This window comes from Octopus sinensis, linkage group LG11, assembly GCF_006345805.1.
Source record: "Octopus sinensis linkage group LG11, ASM634580v1, whole genome shotgun sequence".
Lineage (NCBI taxonomy): Eukaryota > Metazoa > Mollusca > Cephalopoda > Octopoda > Octopodidae > Octopus > Octopus sinensis.
In genome coordinates this window covers 64,269,730-64,293,269 of record NC_043007.1, presented here as the reverse complement: position 1 = coordinate 64,293,269, position 23,540 = coordinate 64,269,730, and the positions used below count along the sequence as shown (strand labels likewise).

Below are 23,540 nucleotides of genomic sequence, written 5' to 3'. Positions count from 1 at the left end.
GAAAACCTAACCACTCTGGGAGAAGAGTAGAGACAAGACCAACAAGGCAAGATTTAATGGCTGCAAAATTGTAGCTGCCTCCTCTCATTTGCTCACTATTCTCCTGCCCCATTGCCATCATATTAAGAATGATTTCTTTATCCATTTGCTCCCCATGCTCTCAGCTCTCCTGCTCAAGCCCACTCATAATGACACACATATACATGTATATATACACACAGAGGCCTACACAAAATTACAGAAAGTGTATGGAAAGTAGTGTGTGAGTGGTTCAGACATTTCCAAGATGGCCAAAAAAATGTTGATATTGACAAATGTTCTGGGAGACCTGCAACCAGCAGAACTGAGTAAAACATTGCAGATGTGTATGCAGCTGTGAGGAGAAATCATTGAATCACCATCCATGAGTTATCAGAGGATGTGCAGATTTGGGTGTGAGATGTGTGTCTGCCAATTTTGTGCCAAAACTGCTTTTAGCTGACCAAAAAGACACTCGAGTTTCAATTGTACAAGATCTTGATTGTGTTGTGAAAGATGAAAACTTTTTGAAAACTTTGCATAGGCCTCTGAGCAGGTATCGCCAAGCTTTTGGCAAATTTGATGCAGATTCTCTGCTCAACTTTCACTGTCATGGTCAATGTGATGATCACATGCTACACATCATCTTTCCAAGCACTGCTGTAAACAACAGAAGTGATCTAGAACATTTAAATTTAGTGCACATGCCCAGCAGGGTTCATAATCAATTTGTGCCAAGCGGCTTCACTCTGCATGCTTTAACTCCGTTACTATGGCAATAGTCCGGATACCTATTTATCAGACCACATATATACACATTTAAATATGCATACATACAAAGGTGTGTGGTACCACTATTTCAATTTCCCTAGCACCACACCAATGGCTCTGTAAAGTACAGAAGGTTTCTCTACCATATTCTGTGTGCAAGTGTATTAATGCTTGTTTTTATGCTGAGTACAAATTTATTATCCTTTAATAAACCGTAATGACTTCAAAGTTTTGGCTGACTAAGCCATCATTGGGTTGTCCTTTTTCTCTCTCTCTCACACACATACATAATGCTTCTTCACACATATACCATTAACATTCCAGGTGGTGACAATTTCAAAAGCAACTATGTCCTACCACTTAAAGTACTCAAAGTCTATGATAATGAATTATACATACACACACACATATACATACACACATAAAGTAGAATCAAGAAAAAGAGTAGAGTGAACTTGCTATGTGGGTTAGAAAACCCAACATTTCAGACAGTCTTTCTTCAGGGAAAAATTGACAAGAGAAACAGCAAAATTTTACATCCTCAAGTTAAAAACAAACTGACTGTAGCTTAGAGGATGTTAAACTCTACAATCCCTCAATCTTCTCACTTGTCAACTTTTACCTGAAGAAAGACTGCCCATAACACTGGATTTTCTACTCACCAAGGCAAGTTGTCTGAACTATTTTTTTTTTGATTTTACTAAATACTAAAATCTTTGCCAACACAGACCAACAACATCTCTTTAGAATCTGTTTGACAATACACACACACACACATATATATATATATTTATTTATTATATAGAAGGAGCTTCTACAGGACTAGAACTGTTTCATTCAAGAGAAATCTTCAGGAAGTGCTTCCTGAAGATTTCTCTTGAATGAAACAGTTCTAGTCCTGTAGAAGCTCCTTCTATATAATAAATTAATTTTACTCTGCTATGTATTGAGTACCTTATTTACTGTGGTTAACCCCGAATCAACCCGGGACCTACATATATATATATATATATATATATATATATATATATATATATATATATATATATACATACGCACATATGCATATACACACACATATAGTAAGAGAAATTGCTAACAAGATATTTTTTGTCTATTTGGATTAAAACTGCCACTGTTTTGTGGTGTATATCACTATTTATAGTTCCCCATTTTGGTATGTTGTCCGTTATTGAAGTTATCCCCATTTGATGCTCTATTGTTTTTAAAGTTCTTTTACCCTCGGGTATAAGAGTTTATCTGATTTGGATTGTTTCTTTTGTTATTTTATTTAATGTTCAGGTGTTGTAGGGTCTTTTATTTAATAGGATCTAGAAGTCTTTATCTTTTATCTGGCTGTTAGTAACAGTACATCAATATTTCAGTGGCATTCGATACATTGGGTTAGATATTAGCTAGTTAGTAAATTATAGTAGACATGACATATATACACCAACACACACAACATGCAACATTGAGCTATGTGAGGAACTAGAATATGTCAATTTAATTCCTGTAACCCTGGGGGACTGTCCTTAAAATTTGTTAACAGTAATAGAAAAAAGATAATGACACTAGAAACCAAAGTTGCTTGAGGTTAAGTGGTATATCTGATGGAATGGGGGAATGCATGAAATGAAAATATCTTTCTTGGCACAAACAGTCATTATGTTGGCTCAATCATATGGGAACATAAGAATTTTGACAGCTAGTCTTGTACCAGAACTGAAAATCTTAGTTGAATAGTTAGCAGCACCCTGTCAAGTAAGTGTGAAATTACTTTTATCATCTGGACTAGGCTTATACCTGTTGAATAATGGCAGCCTAATATCCTACACAATCTTTTTTTATTTTTATTTTAAGGCATGTTTTCTATATGGTATGATTTAATTATATCATTGTTGAATCGCTACATGGTGGTTCTTCTCTAATTTATATACATACATTATATGTGGGTGTGTGTGTATGGTGTAGCCTTCCAGTGTGTTATCCCAGTCAAACTGTCCAACCCATGCCAGCATGGACTATGGATGTTAAATGATGATCACGTGTGTGTATAAAAATATGTATTAGTAAATATACATATATATATATATATATATATATATATATATATATATACTTATACATATTTTTATACACACACACACAAACATACACACATAATGATCATCATTTAATATCCATAGTCCATGCTGGCATGGGTTGGACAGTTTGACTGGGCTAGCACGCAGGAAGGCTACACCAGACTCCAGTTGGATTTGGCATGGTTTTCTACAGCTGGATACTTTTCCTAATATCAACCACTCCAAGAGTGTAATGGGTGCATTTACATGCCAATTTCCGTGACACTGGCATCTGCCACGACTGCGATTTTGCTCAACTTGATGGGTCTTCCTCTGAAGCATGACGTAAGGACAAAGGTCTTGGTCATTGCCTCCATGAGGCCCAATGCTTGAAAGGAACTCAGCCACTTTGCCTCTGTGAGATACAATGTTCAAAAGATGTTCTTTATGTGTCACCAGTACGAGTGCACTTGGCTTGATGGATCCTCTCAAGCACAGTATATCACCAAAGGTCTCAGTTACCAGACATCGCCTCTGTGAGGCTCAAAGTTCAAAGATCATGCTTCACCACCTCGTTCCATGTCTTCCTGGGTCTACTTCTACTACAGGTTCCCTCCACAGTTAAAGATTAGCACTTTTCTACACAGCTATCCTCATCCATATGCATCACATGACCATACCAGTGCAGTCGTCTCTTGCACACCACATATGATTCCTCTTATGTCTAACTTTTCTGTCAAGATGCTCAATCTTTCTCTCAATATACACACAGATCATTGCACATCCAGCAAAACATTCTGGCTTCATTTCTTTCAAGCCTACGCATATCCTCAGCTGTCATAGCCCATATTTCACTGCCATGCAGCATAGCTGTTCACACACAGACTGATGAGAATGAAATCAATCTGGCTAGCAGAGTTACCAAATTGATAGGTTATCAGGTAGCTGGCTGGCTTCCTGAAGTTGGTGTTGCAGATTAAAAGGTTATTTGCATCACAGAACTCCAGTAACTTTGTTCCCTCTTTGTTTCAGGGACCAATTCCATAGCCTCTATGACCACAATGGAAGATACCAGGCTGCTGTCCAACATGCCCAGCCATGAAGATGAGATCATTGTCACTCATCTTTGAGGCAGCCTGCAGAAGAAAATCATGAAAGTGGTCCTTCCGTTCATTTGGTAGGTTCGCTCATGGGGCATACGCAGATTTAATTGTAGCTATATTATTCTGCAAGACTAACCTGAGCTTAAGTACTCTATCACATACTCTGACTATCTCTATGACCTTATCCACCCATTTCTCTGCAAGAAGTATGCCCACACCACCTATTCTGTCACTGTTACCTTCCCAGAAGATTTTATACCCATGTGTCTTGCCTGTGAGGAACTTGGCTGAAGCTCCTCTCCACCTTACCTCTTGGATGCAACATACATCAACACACCTCTGTTCAATGCAATAATATATACATATACACTATTAACATATACTAATATAAATACACACAAAGAGTAAATGGCATTTGTCAGTCTTGCAAACTAGAGAAACAGCTAGTGAAGATCGAATCTGATGAAGAGCACCTCTTGAAATAACTGAAATCCATTCCTTTCATTAGCAACGTTAGCCACAGATCTGGCACTTAAAGACTAGTGTCTACATGCGGGGGTAGGGGGGTAGATAGACAGATAGGTGGGATAAAAAAAAGAGAGGGGTGAAGTTTACTATGACAGTAAAATTTTCTAAGCACGTGTTCTTATGATTAAAAAAAACTTATCTACTTATAAAATGAATTTTCATAAGCATTATCCAATAAAGCAGTCAACCTTTGTATTTAAATACAAATACTAATAATTATTAAACTAAGGCAGTTAAATTTAGTACTCATATTATATATTTAATACTACGTAACAAATCATATTCATAATTCATTTGAGTAGACTTGTTCTGTTAAAATGATGAATGAATATAAAATTCATCAAAATAATATATACTGAACATAATCAAGAGGTTTAATACATTGTACCTCTATTAGAACTAAGTGTGTATATTTCCAAACCAAACAGAATTCTTTCTTCCAAACTAATAAGAAATAAAGAAATTGATTTTGCAGGAATATATAGAATACAAGCTAGTGAAATGTTTAGAATTATATTTATACAAAGCTAAATTCAACAACAAATCTTTTTTATAACACCCACAGATGTGACAGAAATTGATAACTTTCACCTATATTCCTTTGTCAGATTAATTCACTCAAGGAAAATGAACCTTTTCTTTATATTTTAAAGAAAGAAGGAAAAACAAGGTAACAAAATGAAATGGAAGCATTGAGACAACAACAGTTTAACTTCAATGAAAATGTCTGAGGAAAAATTACCTAATACTTAAAACTTTTGATTGAGAAAAATGACTTGGGGGTTCTAAACTAAATTTTTACAAGTGTTTTGACAATATGTGGCTTCAACATGGTCACAGGCAACTGGTTAGAACAAGAAAAAAGGCAAATTCTTTGGGAAGAGAATTGAAGGAATGACTTTGAAAAAATATTTGATAAACTTCATATTCACTTTCTACTTCATTTATATTGCTATACAATTGTAATAATTGGTTTAGAACTAACCCGGTTGGAGGAAATAAATGTGGAAATCAACTAATTGCATGCACTAATAAGACAAGAACTAATGAAGTTGATACACTCACACAAACATCTGTCTCTTATAGCATTACATACAAAAGAGCTGCTGTATAACTACTAACCTGAAATGATATACAGAAATAACAGCACCTTGCATCAACTAGCTAATATTACAATCTACTCAGGTATCAGTTAGATCCAATACTTTGTGAAATATCTTCTCTAAAAAAAAATGTGAAGATCAATACACAACTTACAACTACTGTACAAAATATTGAGAAAGTACTGCAAGAACCAGTGGCAACTTAAAAAATTAACATATGAAAATATCACTAAGATTTGCCAATAATTCAAATCGATCAATATAGTTTGAGGCAAAAAGATTTACACTATCCAGAATGCTCATATGTTGAGATGTGACTACAAATGCCAAAAAGAGAGCATCTGTGGACAATAAACACATGCATTTCTGCCCATAATAGTTTTATAAACATCTTTCAATACACTGCATTTTCCCATGCTAGCATGCAAGGTAGTTTTTAAGTCCAAATGCACACTGTTAGAGATAGTGTTTTGTGCAACGATGACCTAGCTGCCTTTAACCAATCATTCAACTATAATATAGAAGTGAAAGTTGTAGTCAAGCACACTGTTATGTCATCCAATACTGATGACAATTATCTAGCAAAATCAAATCTTATTCAACAGAGGAAAATATTTAATTTAATATTAATTAATGTCGCCTTTTGGAATGAACTGTACTTTATAGGTACACAAAGAATAAGAAATACCTCCACCCAAATGTGATTAAAAGAAAATCTACCCAATATCCGACTATTTTTCAGAAAGTATTTAGCAAGTTAAGAGAAACTAATAATTATAAATTTGCAACATCTACAGTATATTGCCATTTAAAAAAAAAATATCTTCAAATTGTAGGAAAATATAAATAATTGTTAATGATATGTGTATAGAATAATGTGCGCAAATGAATATTGTGACAATGTGCATAGCCATATATGTAAACCTATTACTATGCTACTAAACAAATAGCTTTCCACCCCACCCCCTTCAATATAGAAACATTTAAGAAAGTAAACTGTGGAAGTGACATGATAACATAAACCAACAAAACCACCAGCAGAAACATTCAACAGAATCCTAAAATACAAAATACAAACAGCATCCATATAAATGTTAAAAATATTTGATCCCAAATTTAGAAAGAGAAAAGCAAATAATCCATAATTAACAAAAAAAAAAAAATTAGAAATAAACTGTCAAGAGCTACTTGTTGAATATATTTGTGTTAACTACAACAAAAGTGCATGCAGGTAGATACATATAAGGGTTACTTCTTTTTTTTTTTTTTATTCATTATAATTTTGAATTTGGTTAATATAAAGCTAATTAAGTATGGCACACCAAAATTATCATAGTATGGTCAATATTCTTTAGTGTTTATTCCTGATTATTGACTTTTTCTTCTCCTTTTTATTCTTTATGGTTTACATGAAAAGTTTCATTAATTGAACTTCTTACATATGTAAAAAAAAGTTGAGTATTTTTAATTATTCTCATTATACACTAATTGTTTAACTGAGTATGTTGAATAAATGAATACGTAAAATGAACAGTGCACTTTTCCAAAACACTAGGGACTGTCTTTGGATATAGGTTACAGGTAACTTAGTCACTATAATTGAACCTTATAAAACATTTTTATAAACCCTTTCTTTTTTTAGCACTAGTTCATAAAATATATTCATTATCAAAGAAATAAGTGTCCTGAGAGAAATTAGAGTTTCCAAATTTAAGTCTTTTAACCACCACGTTTATTATAAAGTATATATCTTTTACACCGTTTCAATTAAATTTCAGAATTTGCTAAGAATGCTTTTAAGTAATATGAGTTATAGTTTTTAAAAAGAACAAATTAGCAATGAGAAAAGGTGTATAAATAATTTACATCCAGCAAAGAGATTACTCAAAACACTGAACAAGACAACAGCCATCCATGGAAAGACAAAATAAAGACATACAGATGAAAAAGTGATGCAAATTAGAGAAATGGAAGAGGTAAGTGAATGCATAGCATGCAAGTGATATTAGGAATTGGATTAAATAAAGAGTGATTGTTTATTTATTAACCACATTACTTGCATCTAAAAAGCAATGTGTTTAAGAAACTTAAATGCCAAAGAAGCTTTTGAAATTTTTTTATAAAGCAGTAGCAGAAAAATATGCTATTTGTACCAGGGAATCTTCATAATTATGTTATTAGGATCTTAGTAAAAATGTACATCAGCTCAAAGAGGGGTAAACAAATAAGTGAAATAATAGTTGAAATACCCATTTCCCAGTTTATATATATATATAATGCAACAAACATTATGTACATGCACACCTATATACAACAAAGCATGTGCATCATATATTAAATGAATTCTCTGAAGCTAAACTTAAATCTCAAATGTAAATAAACAAAATTCTATGAAGTATTCACAACCCAATCTTTGAATCTTCAAAATCAGTTGGCTAATATTATGGGTAAATTCAGGAGCATTCTTTCAATGAAATCAAATCAGGATTTTCAAATCCTATTGACATTTAATTATTTTGCGCACCTCTGGAACAAGAGGAAAGAAAGGGTAAAACCATAAGTGTGGGTTATTTTCAGACTAAATACCAAGCTAAAATAACTGCAACAGAGTGAACTCTGTTACAAGCACCTGAGAGTCAAGTAATGATGTTAAATCTACCACTCAACAGACAGTTTCTCAGTTGAGCTTCCACACACTTTTTATCTACCTAGTTTCCCTTATAAGGCTCGGGTGAACTTGAAGCAACAGTAGAAACTGCATAGTAGGATTGAATACTGAATCAGGTGATTGTGATATAAATTTTCTAATCACATGGTCTGCTAATGAAATGTTAAACATTACTGATAAGTAATAACCTCTTACTCTATTGGAGAAATCTTGTTAGCTATTTCTATTTCAATGATTCATAAAAGCTCTATAAAAAGTTATTTATTTTTCCAATTTAAAAGGCAACTAGAGACTGATTTCAAAGTACATCTAACAATTCTTTAAAATTACATTAAATGTTTAATTATTAAAAACCTGCACATCTACTTGAAGCTAAAAGTAAACTGGGCATAATCTCAATTATGGCGAACACACAGTTTCTCTCTACACCCCTCTTTGAATATAGAGCTGAACTATTATTGAGAGGTAGCAAGCATGCTAGAAAAATCAATAAGATCTTCCCTGTTACAAATATTTGATAAACGTTGCATAACGTTGATTTACCTATGCGCTTAGGATCAAGCTTGTCTCTACATGGCTCTTTGTAAGGCTTTAATTCTTTATCTTCATACCCAACATTGATCCAGCGGTCTCGCATAATGGTCTGTAGACCAAAAGACAAACTGATTTTCAGCACATAAAAAATAAGATAATCAAGCAAACAAATGGGTGGAAGAGACAACCACAAAGCCCACTTAGAGATGACAACAACAAATACGACAAAGCTCTGAAACAAAAAAAAATGCATGATAAAAAAAAAAAAAAACTGCATGCAAAGGATTTTTGACAGGTATCTCTCTGTAAGAATCCTGGTGTCCTGAGAAAAGAGACATATTGCACTGCAGCAGCAGACCTTCGCAGGATGTCCCTTAGCACAGCCACTAGATCAGCAGGGCGACAAATAAAAGTAATTGTAAACATAATGGTGGTGGTGGTTGTGGTGGTGGTGGTGGTGGTAGTGATGATGATAAGAATAATAATGCCTGTTCAGCCTGTTGCTTCCACTCCCATGGTATGGAAACAAAATCTGAACAAGCTCATAGGATCATCATTTTTTTTTATATATATACAATTACCTATTCGAAGTGGATCATTTATGTCAGGTGGTGGTTCTACATAAGGCTTAAGTTCATCATCCTCGAAACCTATATTCATCCACTTGTCCTTCATTATTGTCTGTTACGCAGAAAGGAAGAGAACAATCCATTGTTAGTAACAACAACAATCATTAACAATTGGTAGCAATGCATCCAAATCAGTATTGCAAATATAAAAACAAAATCAATTAGGGAATGACTAATTAATGCAAGAGAACTGTAGTATAATTGAAAGGCTCTTTAAATTAATTTTTATATTTTGAAACTGCAATGTTATAGAGCAATAATTATTACTTATGTATTCAATGTATGTGTTTTCATTTCAAATGATAAAAGATAGACTTTTGGAAATATTTCAAGAAACTTTTTAACTCTTCAGTGTAACAAGTAACAAACACTTTCAGAACATATGAACAATTGTAGAAATTATTTTATATAACCATTTTAATTTGGTTCTTTCAGCTAATATCAAAATTCCAAGAAGAATTCTTCAAATGGAAAAACTAATTTGGATGCATCACTACACTACTATTATGAACAACTAGGCTTTATTTTCCTTTCTTCCTTCCAGTTATTCTGAAATAAAATAATAAACAAAATTGGAAAAGACAATAAAAAAAAGGAAAATATTATTAAACTAAAGACAATGACTTGTAAGCAGGCATCATACTATATAAATTAAATTTATTCCATCTACAAAAAGAAACAAAACAAAACAAAACAAAAAAACGAACCCCACCTTTCTGAAATTTGAATGAGCAATTTTTTCTTACATCTACAAATATGTACCTGATGAGAGGGTTGCATGTATGTACATTCATTCAGTCATTCACACACACTCTCTCTCTCTTACTCTAGCATGTACAGCCACTTTCCATGCTGGCATGGGTTGGATGGGTCATCACAGTTAAAATCAGTTCCAAATCAGAGTTCTATCATCCGAGATGAACTGAAGAATCATGTCTTGCTCATATGTTTCAGTTTTTTTATTTGTTTCTACAGTTGGATGTTCTTACTACTAGCAACCACTTTACAGAATGTACTAGGTGCATTTTATGGGGAGTGTTGGTGAGATGACAGAGATTCAAAGGTGGTTAAGAAAATAGACTTTCGCAGTAGATTGCGTGCACGCACATACACACTACTTCTCAGCCTCTGTTACCACCAATTTAATGTTTGCTTCACCATGTTTGCACGAGTAGACAAACCTCACATGCTACATGTCACCAACTGGCATGGTACTCGTACTCTTAGAGAGAGATACTGCATCTTTGGATCCTTTTTCTGCACTTCATCTCAAGTCTTCCTTGGTCTCTTTCTTTCATAGGTTCCATTTACTGATTGCATGATACTTCTTTTATATCACTTTTCTACTCCTTACATATCACATGTCCTTACCAACAGTCTAACACAATACAGCTCAGTTCATTTCTACTCGTTTTTCACCCACACTAATGCTGCTCATCCAGAGGAACTTTCTCTTTTCATTTCTCTCTTTGCAAATCTACACTGAAGCCCAACATCTCCCTATCATGCAACAGCACACTTTGTACACAAGCATCTTATAATTCGTCCATTTTGGATTCTGGTCTTCATTATACATGGAAGGAACATAGGGTTGAAACCTTGCCAGTCTTTGAAGGTGATGGATAAATGTCCATACCAGGAGAGCTTTCAGTGTTTCACTGTTACAAGGAGTTCTTGTTTGCTAGCATTTGTTGGTGATTTGCTGCCTAACAAAGTTTTTTTCTTATGATGTGTATATGAGATGCATAAAAAAAGTCTTCTGAAGCATACATCCTCAACTGCTGTGAGTGTCCAGCTTTGGCACCTGTACAGTTCGAAGTCTGTGGGTTAATTAATGGAACTACTTTTTCATATGGCATTCAGCTCCATCACTGCAGATGATACTATATCAAGTTTTGCTTTTAATTTTTTATGGGGCTGCTGCCCTCAGCCAAAGTACTTAAAGTTATTCACTTTTCCATGTTTTTGTTTATTCAGCATGATGTTAATTACTACATTCTGATTGTGGCTATGGATCAGTGTCTTGCTTTTTTTTTTTTCTAAAATGACTTCCATTCTATACACTGCTGATGCTCATCACAGTCAGGTGATGAGATCTTGGACTTCTGCTTTACTGCCTCCCATTAAGGTAGTATCCTCATCAATATGCAAGATGTCATCTGCTGATGTAAATGAAGGCATGGAATACACTGTGTTTTACACTCAAAGTTTTTTAAGATGTTAAAATGTAATGGGGAGAAGAGAAAACCTTCAATTTTTCACTGTTGTACTGAACAGAGCACCAATGTTGTCTTTTTAGTAAAACAATGCTGTTTGAATCTTTTGTGAAGATGACAACATACATATATGTATCATGATTGTGGTGGATAGCAAGAAGAAATGCATTTAGTTGGAAATCAGAAGTGGCAATACAAGGATCAACCAAAGAAAGCTTACACACACCTTCTTCATGGACTACTGATGCATCTGATCATTTACTCCATAGGAGAATAAGCTACTTCCTTGAAAGTAGCCAAAAAGGGAAGGCTAACAGAGAATATCAACAGGGAAAAGCAGGCCAACTACTATGACTCAGTTGGTTCCAATATCTCCATTGGCACAGTCTTTTAAGTCAAAAATAGACTTATAAGCCATCTCAAAACATTAATTTCAATGGAATAAAATTTGAGCCATGAATAGATATCATCAACGATAATACAAACACACATACATACATAGTGTATGCATATATATGTATAGGCACACATGTATGCTCCCACCCCTACCTCTCTGTGTGTATATATAGAGATATATAGATAGATACACACACACTCGTATACATGGACATGCACACATATTAGCCGAGGTGCACAGAGATGTTCAGTTATAGTATCAACAAAATACCAAGCAGCCATTGCTGATTTTAGTACACATTACAGTCAAATGGAAAATCAGTTTGCTGCTTATGTATTGAGGAAAGGGAAAAAACTATGTAGCAAATCTTCTTGACATGTTTATGACATCCAGATTATAGGGAATCTTAAGTGTGCATGTATCTACCACCATTTCTAGCAGGTTGAGCAACCATATAGAAATCTTTGTTGACTTACACATGTATGAAATGGTGGATGTTAATTTAGGAAAATATACAATTGCTATTTCAACCACCTCTAGCTACTGCATAGAAGTTACTCTACTCAGTTTATTCTTACAAACATAAGACTAGCGTGTGATTTAAAGGAGAAAGAAAATTTGGTTGCTATTTCTACTAGGTCTAGCTGGAATGTAGACATCTCCTACATACACTATGGTGTGGTTTGAGAAAGATTTCCCAAATTACACCATAATGCCATTTTCTATTTCCTGTTTGTGTGTGTCCATATACACATGCATACAAGTCAAGATAAGTGAAACTTCTCGTGCTGACCTATACAAAACATATGCATATGTTAAGCAGTAGGGTGTGATTAAATGTTCATTTGGCTACTACTTCTAGAATATCCAAACACTGATATCCAACAAAAAATAGCAATAAAAACACACCACCACTCTCCTCTGCCTTTCTATTCATGTGATACCACCATTCTCCTCTTCTCTCCTGTCTATGACCTTCTATTTATGTGTTTCTCTTATTCTCTCTGTATTCCATTCTACCAGAGAAGATGAAAGATTAATGAGAGACAAAAGGAAGAGAAACAGAGTTTGACATTACACAAATAATTTTTAATCTTTCTTTTACTGATACTATCACACTTCTCTTACTTTATATGTATCTTCTGCTTGCTAATATGATTCCATTTTATCTTGGTCTTTCTTCATTTCCTTTCTTCACAAACGGTATTGGGTGTGGTTCAAGGGAAATTTGGATATTTCTTAAAAAATAAAAGTAACACTAATTTTCCTTATAACAGGGCAAATAATACTTGTGACTTTGTGGGTGTTCGTTGTGTAGTTTATAAAGACTAGGCAGACATATGTATAATTCAGATACATATATATACCACACATCAGGTTTGTGATGGATCTTAGTGACAAAGAAACAAAATATTCTCAAGAGAACTGAAATATATTATTATATAATGGTGCTAAACAAAACATCTGTTTAAACTTTTTAACCTATATTTATCTACAAATTCTAAGAAGAGATTATTATTATTAATATTATATATAAACTATACTACTAACACACAATTTAGGATTTTAGTAGACATACTGACACATAAAGGATTGTGAGGCTGAGGTGAACTCCAAAATATACAGCTGATGACTTAGTCATTGCATTTAGATGCTAAGCCAAACAACAGTTGTACTTTCATCATAGTTTGACAAAGAACTCATATAATTGACCAAATGTGTAACAGTTGGTGATTAGCAGTTTGAAGGGTCAAAAGACTTGATGCAACAACAATATGCAACTGGCCATAGCATTTTACAAATGTGGATCTATGTAAACATATTGGTTTTATTTGAATTAGTTATTGTTCTTGTTATAATCAAACCACCTAGTATCCACTAGTCTATAGAAGCATAAACAAATGTTTGTAGATACAGCCTTCAACTTCATTCGCCTGTCCTTTGTCAACCTAACTTCATCATATTTAATTTTCAATCATATGATCTAAAACTTAATATAAACTTTAGTTATATAAATCTTGAGAGAGATTAACTAAATGCTATGTAATTTTTTTTATCTCCCACTACCATTTAGCACTTGAAGATAAAAATTTCTTATATCACAATTACAAATAGATAAGACAGAATTACTTAGCTCCTGGTTTAAGAAAAGACAAAGAAAAAATTATAAGCAACTACTTGTAACATTTGTTGCTACAAAATAGCCTACAAAGTAAATGAAAGAAATTAAGATATTACAATAAAATTTATATATAACAAAAAAAAAAACATGCAAAATGAAACAAAAGGAACTCTACTCAGCTTCTGTAAATAAATTAATTATAAATTAAAAAATAATTTCAGAATAAATTAAATGTATTTAGCAGTTTGAAAAATTAGGGAAAAATGTTTTCACTCATTGCTTTTGAAGGGAAGGAATAAAAAAAAAATTAAATTAAACAAAAATAAAATGTAAGGGAAAAAAAGAGCATATGGAAGAAATAATGCGGACAGAAAGAGCAGGAAAGGATGAAGAGAGATGAATTTAGAAAATGAAAAAAAAAAAAAAAAAAGAGAGAGAGAGAGAGGGAGTAGGTAAATAAACTACTTGAGTCAAATTACTTCAAAAGTTAATAATCCAGATCAAAGTGAAAAACAAATTACTTCAATATACATGGTGTAAAAAAAAAAACTTTGTCATAACATAAAGCATATACAATTGACAAAATGATAACAAAGAAGTCAACAATTAGAAAAGAAAAATCAATGAATTAAAGGAGTTTGCTCATTTGTGTTAAAAGTTACAATCAAAATCCAAGTTAAGCATTTATTAAAAATCTACTTTTCTTTCAGCTATTTCTCTGTATATCCTTTTAACTATTTTATTCTGATCAATAATGATAGTTTGTGACAATTGTCAGATTAAGTTGCTAGCATTCACATTAAACATCTAACTAGAGATAGATATATAAAAATTCAGGGACAATATGAGTAGAATGAACCTATTTCAGCTGATGTTAACAATAAGCTTTTAAGATCTCTCATCTACCAACTTCTGTTTTCCTTCTGCCACATTTATTTCCTTCATGTTCAAACAGTGTGTGTGTGTGTAGGTAACAATTCTATTCGTATAGAGAAGCTAAATGTATGTTTATTAAATATACGTATGTAAATGAGCATAGGCACTTTCACAAGTAGCTCTAAGCACTCTCTCTCCCTCTCTCTCTAAAACAAGTGGAATAAATCTCTTGTAAATGACAGGCATTACCATCAATCAGTCCACTGTATAGAAAGAGCCCTATGGTTAAACCATCACTATTAAATGTGCGTGTGCTTATATGTATGTGTGTGTGTGTGTGTGTATATATAAACATAGTAAGTGCTACACTTAAACTCAACATGTCCCTATTAACCCTTTAGCATTTAGATTATTCTGTCAAATGCAATGTTTATCTGTTCACATTGTGTCCCTATTAACCCTTTAGCATTTAGATTATTCTGTCAAATGCAATGTTTATCTGTTCACATTGTTTTGAATTAATCATGCATTATTTCATACCTTCAAGATTTCAATGACATGATAGGTTAGTTTTAGAATGACATTGGAGGGTGGATGTGAAAAATTTCAAAGGCTATTCAAGATAGATTTTGTTACAATATAATGAGGAATATGTGTTTTCACTTCATTACAATATTCAAACCTATTTTGTAAATGATGGGTTGGTGAAAAGTGAACCTGAACTGACTAGATGTGAACCTTCCAAAACATGAGTTACTGTCATACATCAAACATGGGTAGCTTGGTTGTCTCCCCCCTGCTTCATCTGAATGAACTATTCTATGCTTCTAGATTATTGGACAATTATGCTCAATATCAGAAATGAATACATATTCAAATAAATATGCTTATTTAGAAGCCCCTAGATAAAAAAAAAAACCATTACAATCTACAATGAATGGCTGCAACAGCTTATAATTTTTGCAGTGTAAAGTGAAGGAAATAGAAATGCTCTGGATAGGGTACCATTCTTCTTGGCAGATACACTTCTTTCTCCAGTAATTAAATGAAAAAGAGATAACTACTTTTCCAAAGAAACTTTATAAAGCCTCTAAAAATTCACATGATGTTCCCTCCCATCTGCTTTGCCAAAATACTTTTAGAGATACATATACTTTTTATAAATGGAAGATGGCATTGAATTATAAGAAGCAGATAAAGTTTATCATACAATAACTGCACTCACATCCTCTTTCATAATAAAGACAATAAAAACAAAGTAGCTGATGCACAAAATGGACATCCTTTAGCTGAGAATTTTTATGACCAATGTATTCTGGTTAAGAAATTTCACACACATGCAAGCATGCGCACACACACACACATCCAAACTAAAGTGAAGAAAGTAGTACTTGAAAACCAGAACATCATTGTTTAACATTTGCTTTTCTAGGCTTGCAGGGGTCATTTGTTGAGGCAGATTTTCCAGAGTTAGATGCCCTTCCTGTTGACAACCCTAACCTGTTTCCAGGCAAATAATATTTTCTCATGAAAGACTGGAAACAAACAACAGTTGTAGGTTGGTGATGCCCATTTACAATCACATTATGTTAAGACAGGGTACACACAAACACACACAAGTATGCAATTTATATTGAAATCAAATACATTTTCTTGTAACAAAATCCATCTTGAATAGCATGAGAAAACTTTTAATATTCAATAGGAACAAATATCCTACACACGTACATTTACATATAATTTAAGAGAGAAAATACCAAATAGCAAACCAAAAGCTTTTCACAGATGTTAAAATATTTTCTTCCTCTATCTTCCGGTTTCAGGACTGACACTAGTTTCAATAATGTTTTAAGCAAATGGAATATGTATCCTCTTGGATATGATAAATCACAAGTTGTTGCTTTGAGATCCTAAGCACTAAATCAAGCATCCACTTCATCTAGCATCACAAGAGTTCACTTCATTTATGACTGACTCAATGTAAAATATTGATTAACTAAAATTTGTCATATAATATGCAATTACAGAAAACACAGGGAGCAAACTTATTTCACAAATAAGTTTAAATTAAATTGTACTAAGTAGTCATGTCATCTTATGAATCAATTATTTAAGCTAAAAAGTAAATGAAGGATATCTTTGACTGAACCAATTAAAATTAACAGTAAATGTTTGTATCAGATCAAAATATACAATATTCTGACCTTATGATTCACATCCCACATAACTGATCAGAATAAAGTTAGCTAAACTATCAAAAGAATAAATGTTATCAATGCATTTATGGTGCTAAGTAAAATATATTAAATTTAGATGTTTACTCTTAAATTCATTGTAATTGATATTCAGTTAATAAAATCAGATGAGAGACTTCAGAAACAATTACATAATGAAAAACAGAGCTGAGTAGAAAAATAAAACCAAACACTCAAAAAGATATAAAAAATATTTTTAAATAAAATATTAAAAAGAAAAATTATATATACAAAGTATTGTTACAAAAACAAAAAGAAAGAAAGAAAACATTATTGATAACTATTAATGTCATACTTTAATAAAACATGCAAAATAAAATAATTTTAAAATTTAATGAAGCCTTGCAATATTTTTGAATCCTTAATTATAAATATAAAATTTACATATATATGAATAATAATAGATATTAAGCCAAATTACAAAATGGTAAAATGTTGTATTGTTTTAATTGTTTAAAAGATGACTTTACAAGTTAAAATTTTAATAAGATTTAATTAGAAATATGTGAAAATTTTAAGAGGATCGAGTGTTCTACCAACATTTCTAAATTATTTTAACAATATCGACTATATTTCAGAACCACAAGATTTAATGTGTAAAAGTTAAAAAAACAAAATAATTAGAAGTTGGTATTTAATAAAAGAAAGATATTTTCAGTATATAGTTAAAATCTTACCTCTAAATTAGCCCTCTTTGTAGGATTTAAAACAAGAAATTTCTTTAGTAAGTTTTCACAGTCTGTTGACATGTAGAAAGGTATTCTATATTTTCCTCGTAAAACTCTTTCTCGAAGTTCCTACAAAAAATAACAAGTATAATAACAAGCTATTCTGGTATACATAAATTGTACCAGTTACATACAAAGTTTCAAAATAGATTAGCTATTAAGTGCATGGATCTAACAAAATTTTCTTCATCGTCACCCTAAAATCCTATTTTCCATGCTTGTATGAATCAAACAAACTTTATGAGACAGATTTTCTATTAATGGATGCTCTTCTTGTTGTCAACCTCCCCTATTTCCAAGCAACATAATATTTCTCATAGAGTACACAAGTTTTTCACAGAAGACTTTTCTTTGAGTTATTTTGGTATGATAACTGACTTGTTTACAATCAATGTCACAGCAAGGAAATATGAACATACATACACATCATATACACACAAACCCTACATGATTCTTTCAGTATCTACCTACCAAATTCACTCACAAGACTTTGGTTGACCTAGGGTTATAAAAGCTGCCTAAGTTAACCCAGTGGGAGTGAACCATAAACCATATAGTTGCAAAAGAGAACTTCTTGACCACACAGTCATCCCTAGATAGAGAATTTTTTAAATCTCTTTTACACACAATATTTTAAACTACAGTACTCTAATTTATACAAATTTCTCTCTTTATACTCAATCTTCATTTTAAAAGTTCTTTCTTTTTGTTTTTAATACTCTTGAATCTTACAACAAACTTCATATCATCTTTGCATTTAAACATTTGAATTTCTTTTTTGTTTTTCAGTTCAGTTTTTAGTAGTAGTCTTTTGGATTCTGATTCTAATGGATTATAATGATCCCTAAGAATGAGAAGTTGACTGCAAGAGCTTGTAACTCTCTTCAAATTCTAAAAATAATATTTTAGTTAACCAGGCAGAGATATTTTAGTTACCATACATAACAAATAAAAAGTAAGTAAATAGTGATGCATGTGTTTTTTACCTCTGCCTAAATTTTTAGAGATAACCTCTCAACCCACTTTCAAGACAACATGCTTGTAAATTTTGTCCCAGTTCCTATCCACATGGAAATCCAGATCAAACCAAACACTAAACAACTTAGTAGATAGGTCTGTCAGTGACTACCCCTGATGATACTAGCTGGTGGCATGAACTGGCCTGGATTAATTTTTGCCCTTGTTATCAGTTTTGTATTCTTTTAAAACTGCAGCAGTGGTATCGTATATCATTACAGTAACAGTTATATATATATATCATTACAGCTTACCTGGATCACAGTGCATTAGGATGCTTCATAACAATACCATTTCCACAGCAGTGACTCAAGAGCCAAGTGACTCAAGAGAGATGGTAGGGAATACCCTCAACAGACTGAACATATAATTTAAAGCAATTCTGCTAGTCACTTAGTCTGACTGCTGAGCACAAGCCACAATATACTGATATAATCCAGCCTCTGTAAATGGGGCTGAAATCAGTCACTCTGGGAACAACCACCAAGTAATTACTAAAAGCTTTTAACTGATCCAAATTGATCAGTCTCACAAAAGCCAACATAATTATTCACACTTTCTATGATACATCATTTGTAGTAGAGGTCGTCAAGGACAGATCAGCCAAAATCAAACACAGATGTACTTTCCTGACTAGATTTCAATGAGATGCACCATTTTTTGATAGCCCTGATGATGCTTTTTTTTTCTTTTATTTTTTTACAATTCCTTTACCTAGGGTCATTTGAGTCGAAGGAACTTTTTTTTATTTCATTTATTTTTACAGCCAATGACCTTCATAGCAGTCATCACTCAACCATGAACTGAGAAGAGTATGTATTTAATTAGACAGATTGGGTGAGAAATATTTTCTGCTTTACAGAGATTCTGCAGTAGGACTTAAATTCATCACATTGTAGTAAACAGTACACTGCACAACTTTAAAACAAAGTTTAAAAAAAATAAACAATAAACTTAATACTTACTTTTAAATTTTGACCATCAAACGGTAATGATCCACTAACTAATGTGTATAAAATCACACCTAAGCTCCACACATCCACTTCTGGACCATCATATTTTTTACCTAAAAAAGTGTATTTCATGAAAATATTTTAGCAATCAAAAATTAAAAAGTTACCTAAATAAAACGATAGCAAAATTCTTATCAGACATTAACAACTTTGTGGTTCTCATTAAGTAAAACTACCTTGTTTGTCATTATTAGTGTTGTTTTCATGTTCATAATAATTACTTTTTAGACAACATTGATTGAACAGCAACAGAGTTAATACTAGGCAGTTAAGAAATAAAGAGTAACAATATATTTAAATTCTAATCAGAGTTAAATAAATCTTCCTGGTAACATTTGCCATCACTACAAAGATGTACATTATAAGAACTGATAATACTAAAGAATATTTATGAAAATTACAAAATAGCATTTTAACAGTCACAAGTAGATTTCAGATTGTTGTCAAAAGAATTTCTTGAAACAATAAGACATAATTTAACTAGCTTAACAAATTAGTTAAGTAGAATTTGTTCACATACATTCACTTCACAGTAGAAATATTTGGTTGGCAGATAAACTTAATCTGCTTTCTAGTAATACCTTCAATATACTGATTTGTCTTGGGTAATAAAGCCAATTTTTGTAAGAGAAATTTTATATTATTCTACCTTTTAAAAAGATGAAGCAAAAGTTTTGCAATATTTACAGATGTGCTAGTTTGTGACATGTATATCATATGACCAAAGCAGTTCAAGCTGTGGAAGGTATCCACTGAGGTTGGTAGTATTGTGGTAGTTGGCACACTGACATACACATTGTTTAACTCTGCATATGATTTGAAAGCCACACAGATGAACATGCAACATAGTCCAATACGGGAACTTATACTTTAGACATTTGAACCGGGCCATAATACTGTGGATGCAACTAAAAACATTTATTGTGCGAAAAATGAAAGCACAGTTGATCACATTAGAGTAACCAAATATTTCAAGAAATTTCACTTGGATTGCAGGAACCTCAACGATCAGGCAAGGACATGGATTCTGAGGCCTTGTTCCAAGTTATAGAGGCAAATCTGGTGAGTAGCACTCAGAGAGTATCGGGTGAATTCAGCATCTCACAGTCCAGTGTGATTCAACATCTTCACAACCACGGCAAAATCATCTGGAGCTACTACGCAGAGGCAAGTAGATGTTTGCAAGGAACCTCTGGAAAAGCTGCATGATCTGCATTTCCTCAAGAAGATAATGTACAATGAAAAGTGAATATTCCACAATCCTAATGGTTATAAGCAATGGTTTAGCAAGGGGCCAGCTTCCAGAACATGCCACTAAACATAGGTGTTTCAAACACAAGGTGATACTGTGTGTCTAGTGAAATTATGAGGGGATAATTCACTAGGAGTTAATTCTGGACAGTCAAACCATTGATGCGAACCTGTACTCTGAATAGCTGAAGCAGATGTATGTCATTGTGGGGCAGTAATACTCTGCATTGGTTAACAGAAAGTGAGCCCTTCTGCAGTAAGACAATCCAAGACTTCATACTGCTTGAATGACCCAGAAAAAACACCAGGAACTTGAGGGAATTGAACTGATGCCACACCCAACATATAGTCTAAACCTAGCTCCCTTGGGTTAATACTTGTTCTGATCCATGGCTCACTTCCTGCTCTCGCAATACTTCAGCAATCAAGAATAGGTGGAAACTTCAGTGAAAGAGTTCTTTGCCTCGAAGGAAATGAACTGGTATCAGTGTGGAATCAAAGAACTAGCAAATAAATGTGGCTTCAGACAATGCAACACGATGACCTCTGCTTTGAATGCTAGGCTATTTTATTGCAAATAAAGCACATAAGTTACCAAAGTATTGCAAAACTTTTGACTCAGTCTTTTGACCCTGTATTCAATAAGGAGATTCATTAAAACGGAACTTCAACAAACTTGACCTTTAGTACTGTGCTAACTCATCGACCTTTATTTCATTAAAGAGATGTAGCATAAAAGAATCTGAAATAGCATTTTACTGCAAACAATTGGAACAAAACTGTAATTGCAACACCTTATTGCCAGTTTAATATTATCAGATTCTATAAAATAATATGAGGAGACAAAATAGACAAAAGAGATTTTAGAAACTCCAAAATACAAACCTTGAAAGAGCTCTGGAGCAGCATAAGGGGGACTACCACAAAAAGTATCTAATTTACTCCCAGGAACAAATTCATTACTAAAGCCAAAATCGGCAATCTTTATATGCATATCACCATCAAGCAATAAATTTTCAGCCTAAAAAATAAAATTAAGATCTCTGAAATGAGGTAAAGTCATTTCAATTACAAATAATAAACAGATGAAATAAAAGAATATCAAAGAAAAGGTACCTTGATAATCATACTTAAAAACTTAAAACAATAATTGTAAAAATTTAGTTACTTCATCTCATTTTGATTACATCCACCACCATCAAATGTTAGAACTGAGTAAGTATATACAGTAAATTTAAATATTTTCAAATACTAACAACTGGATGCTCTCCACTTCACTAATACTCATTCATGAAGTGTTATCAATATCACCATCATCTTACTTTTCCATGCTTGCATGTCAGATAAGAGTATGCAGAGAGTTTTTTTACAGCTGGATTCCCTTCCTGTTACCAACCCAACTTGTTTCCAATTGAAGTAATAATCTCCCTGTCCACCAAACAACCCAGACTTGCTTTCATGTTGAACTGTAAATGAACACCATCATCATGAAGCTATTGTTTATGAACTAGTGAACATGAGGTAAACACAAACTTGCCCATGTACATAGACACTCATATAAGATGGGCTTCTTGCAGTTTCCATTCCATTTACCAAATCTATTCATAAGGCTTTGATTGAAGTAGAAAACACTTGCCCAAGGAGCCACACAGTGGGTCTGAACCTGAAACCACATGATCGGGGTGTAAACTTTTAAACCATCCAAACATGCCCACTGGCAGTGACATATTTTCATTTCAATAAAATTAAGACAAATCAAATATTGCATTTTGCCAAATAGCACAAGACAAACACTGCAGAAATGTTTGTACTCAGTCTATAATCAGACAATTTTAATTTCAGTTATTTTGCTTCATGTGTGCGCGCGCACGTGTGTGTGTGTGTGTGTGTGTGGTGATACCCAAAGCAAAGCACATAATGCTTTTGTAATCTAACAAACACACAAAAACATTAAAGCTACAATTTGATATTACAATTAAATTAAGCAATATTAACCATCTTGAAGATTCACATTTCAATAACTAAGTATATAATAAAAGTTGCAGTTTATTTTTCATGGAAGTTATCTAAAGTAAAATCATTATTTAAAAACATACTTTTAAATCTCTATGTACAATGTGCTTCTGGTGACAATACTGTACAGCAGACACGATCTATATAACAAAAATTAAAGTAAAACCTGTTAGTTTAAGAAATTTAAAAGACACAATCTCTAAATAATTTCCTGAAAATTACATTCATGAAA

The 23,540-nt window shown here is 32.8% G+C and overlaps 1 protein-coding gene and 1 long non-coding RNA gene across 14 annotated transcripts in view; both read right to left on the bottom strand.

Annotated features, from left to right (window-relative positions):
• Positions 1–23,540, bottom strand: part of LOC115217321 (MAP/microtubule affinity-regulating kinase 3) — a 108,182-nt gene that overhangs the window by 66,601 nt on the left and 18,041 nt on the right. For 10 of the 13 annotated variants that reach the window (XR_005001322.1, XR_005001323.1, XM_036507606.1 and 7 more), the window contains exons 5-9: positions 23,392–23,448; positions 22,181–22,316; positions 19,997–20,097; positions 17,964–18,083; positions 9,373–9,472 (exon numbers count right to left, since the gene is read on the bottom strand). Coding sequence is in view for 11 of the 13 variants with exons in the window: in XM_036507606.1 (XP_036363499.1) it covers positions 9,373–9,472; positions 17,964–18,083; positions 19,997–20,097; positions 22,181–22,316; positions 23,392–23,448 (514 nt within the window). In the remaining 2 variants the exon portion in view is untranslated. Of the gene's footprint in view, positions 1–8,800; positions 8,901–9,372; positions 9,473–17,963; positions 18,084–19,996; positions 20,098–22,180; positions 22,317–23,391; positions 23,449–23,540 lie in introns of all 13 variants that reach the window. The other 3 variants (XM_036507605.1, XM_036507612.1, XM_036507607.1) reach the window with 1 other exon arrangement.
• On the bottom strand, positions 11,623–14,264 carry LOC118765458. Its single transcript, XR_005001325.1, has 2 exons — positions 12,389–14,264; positions 11,623–12,358 (listed from the first exon to the last, which is right to left on the bottom strand). It is a non-coding gene; the product is annotated as an uncharacterized LOC118765458 (long non-coding RNA).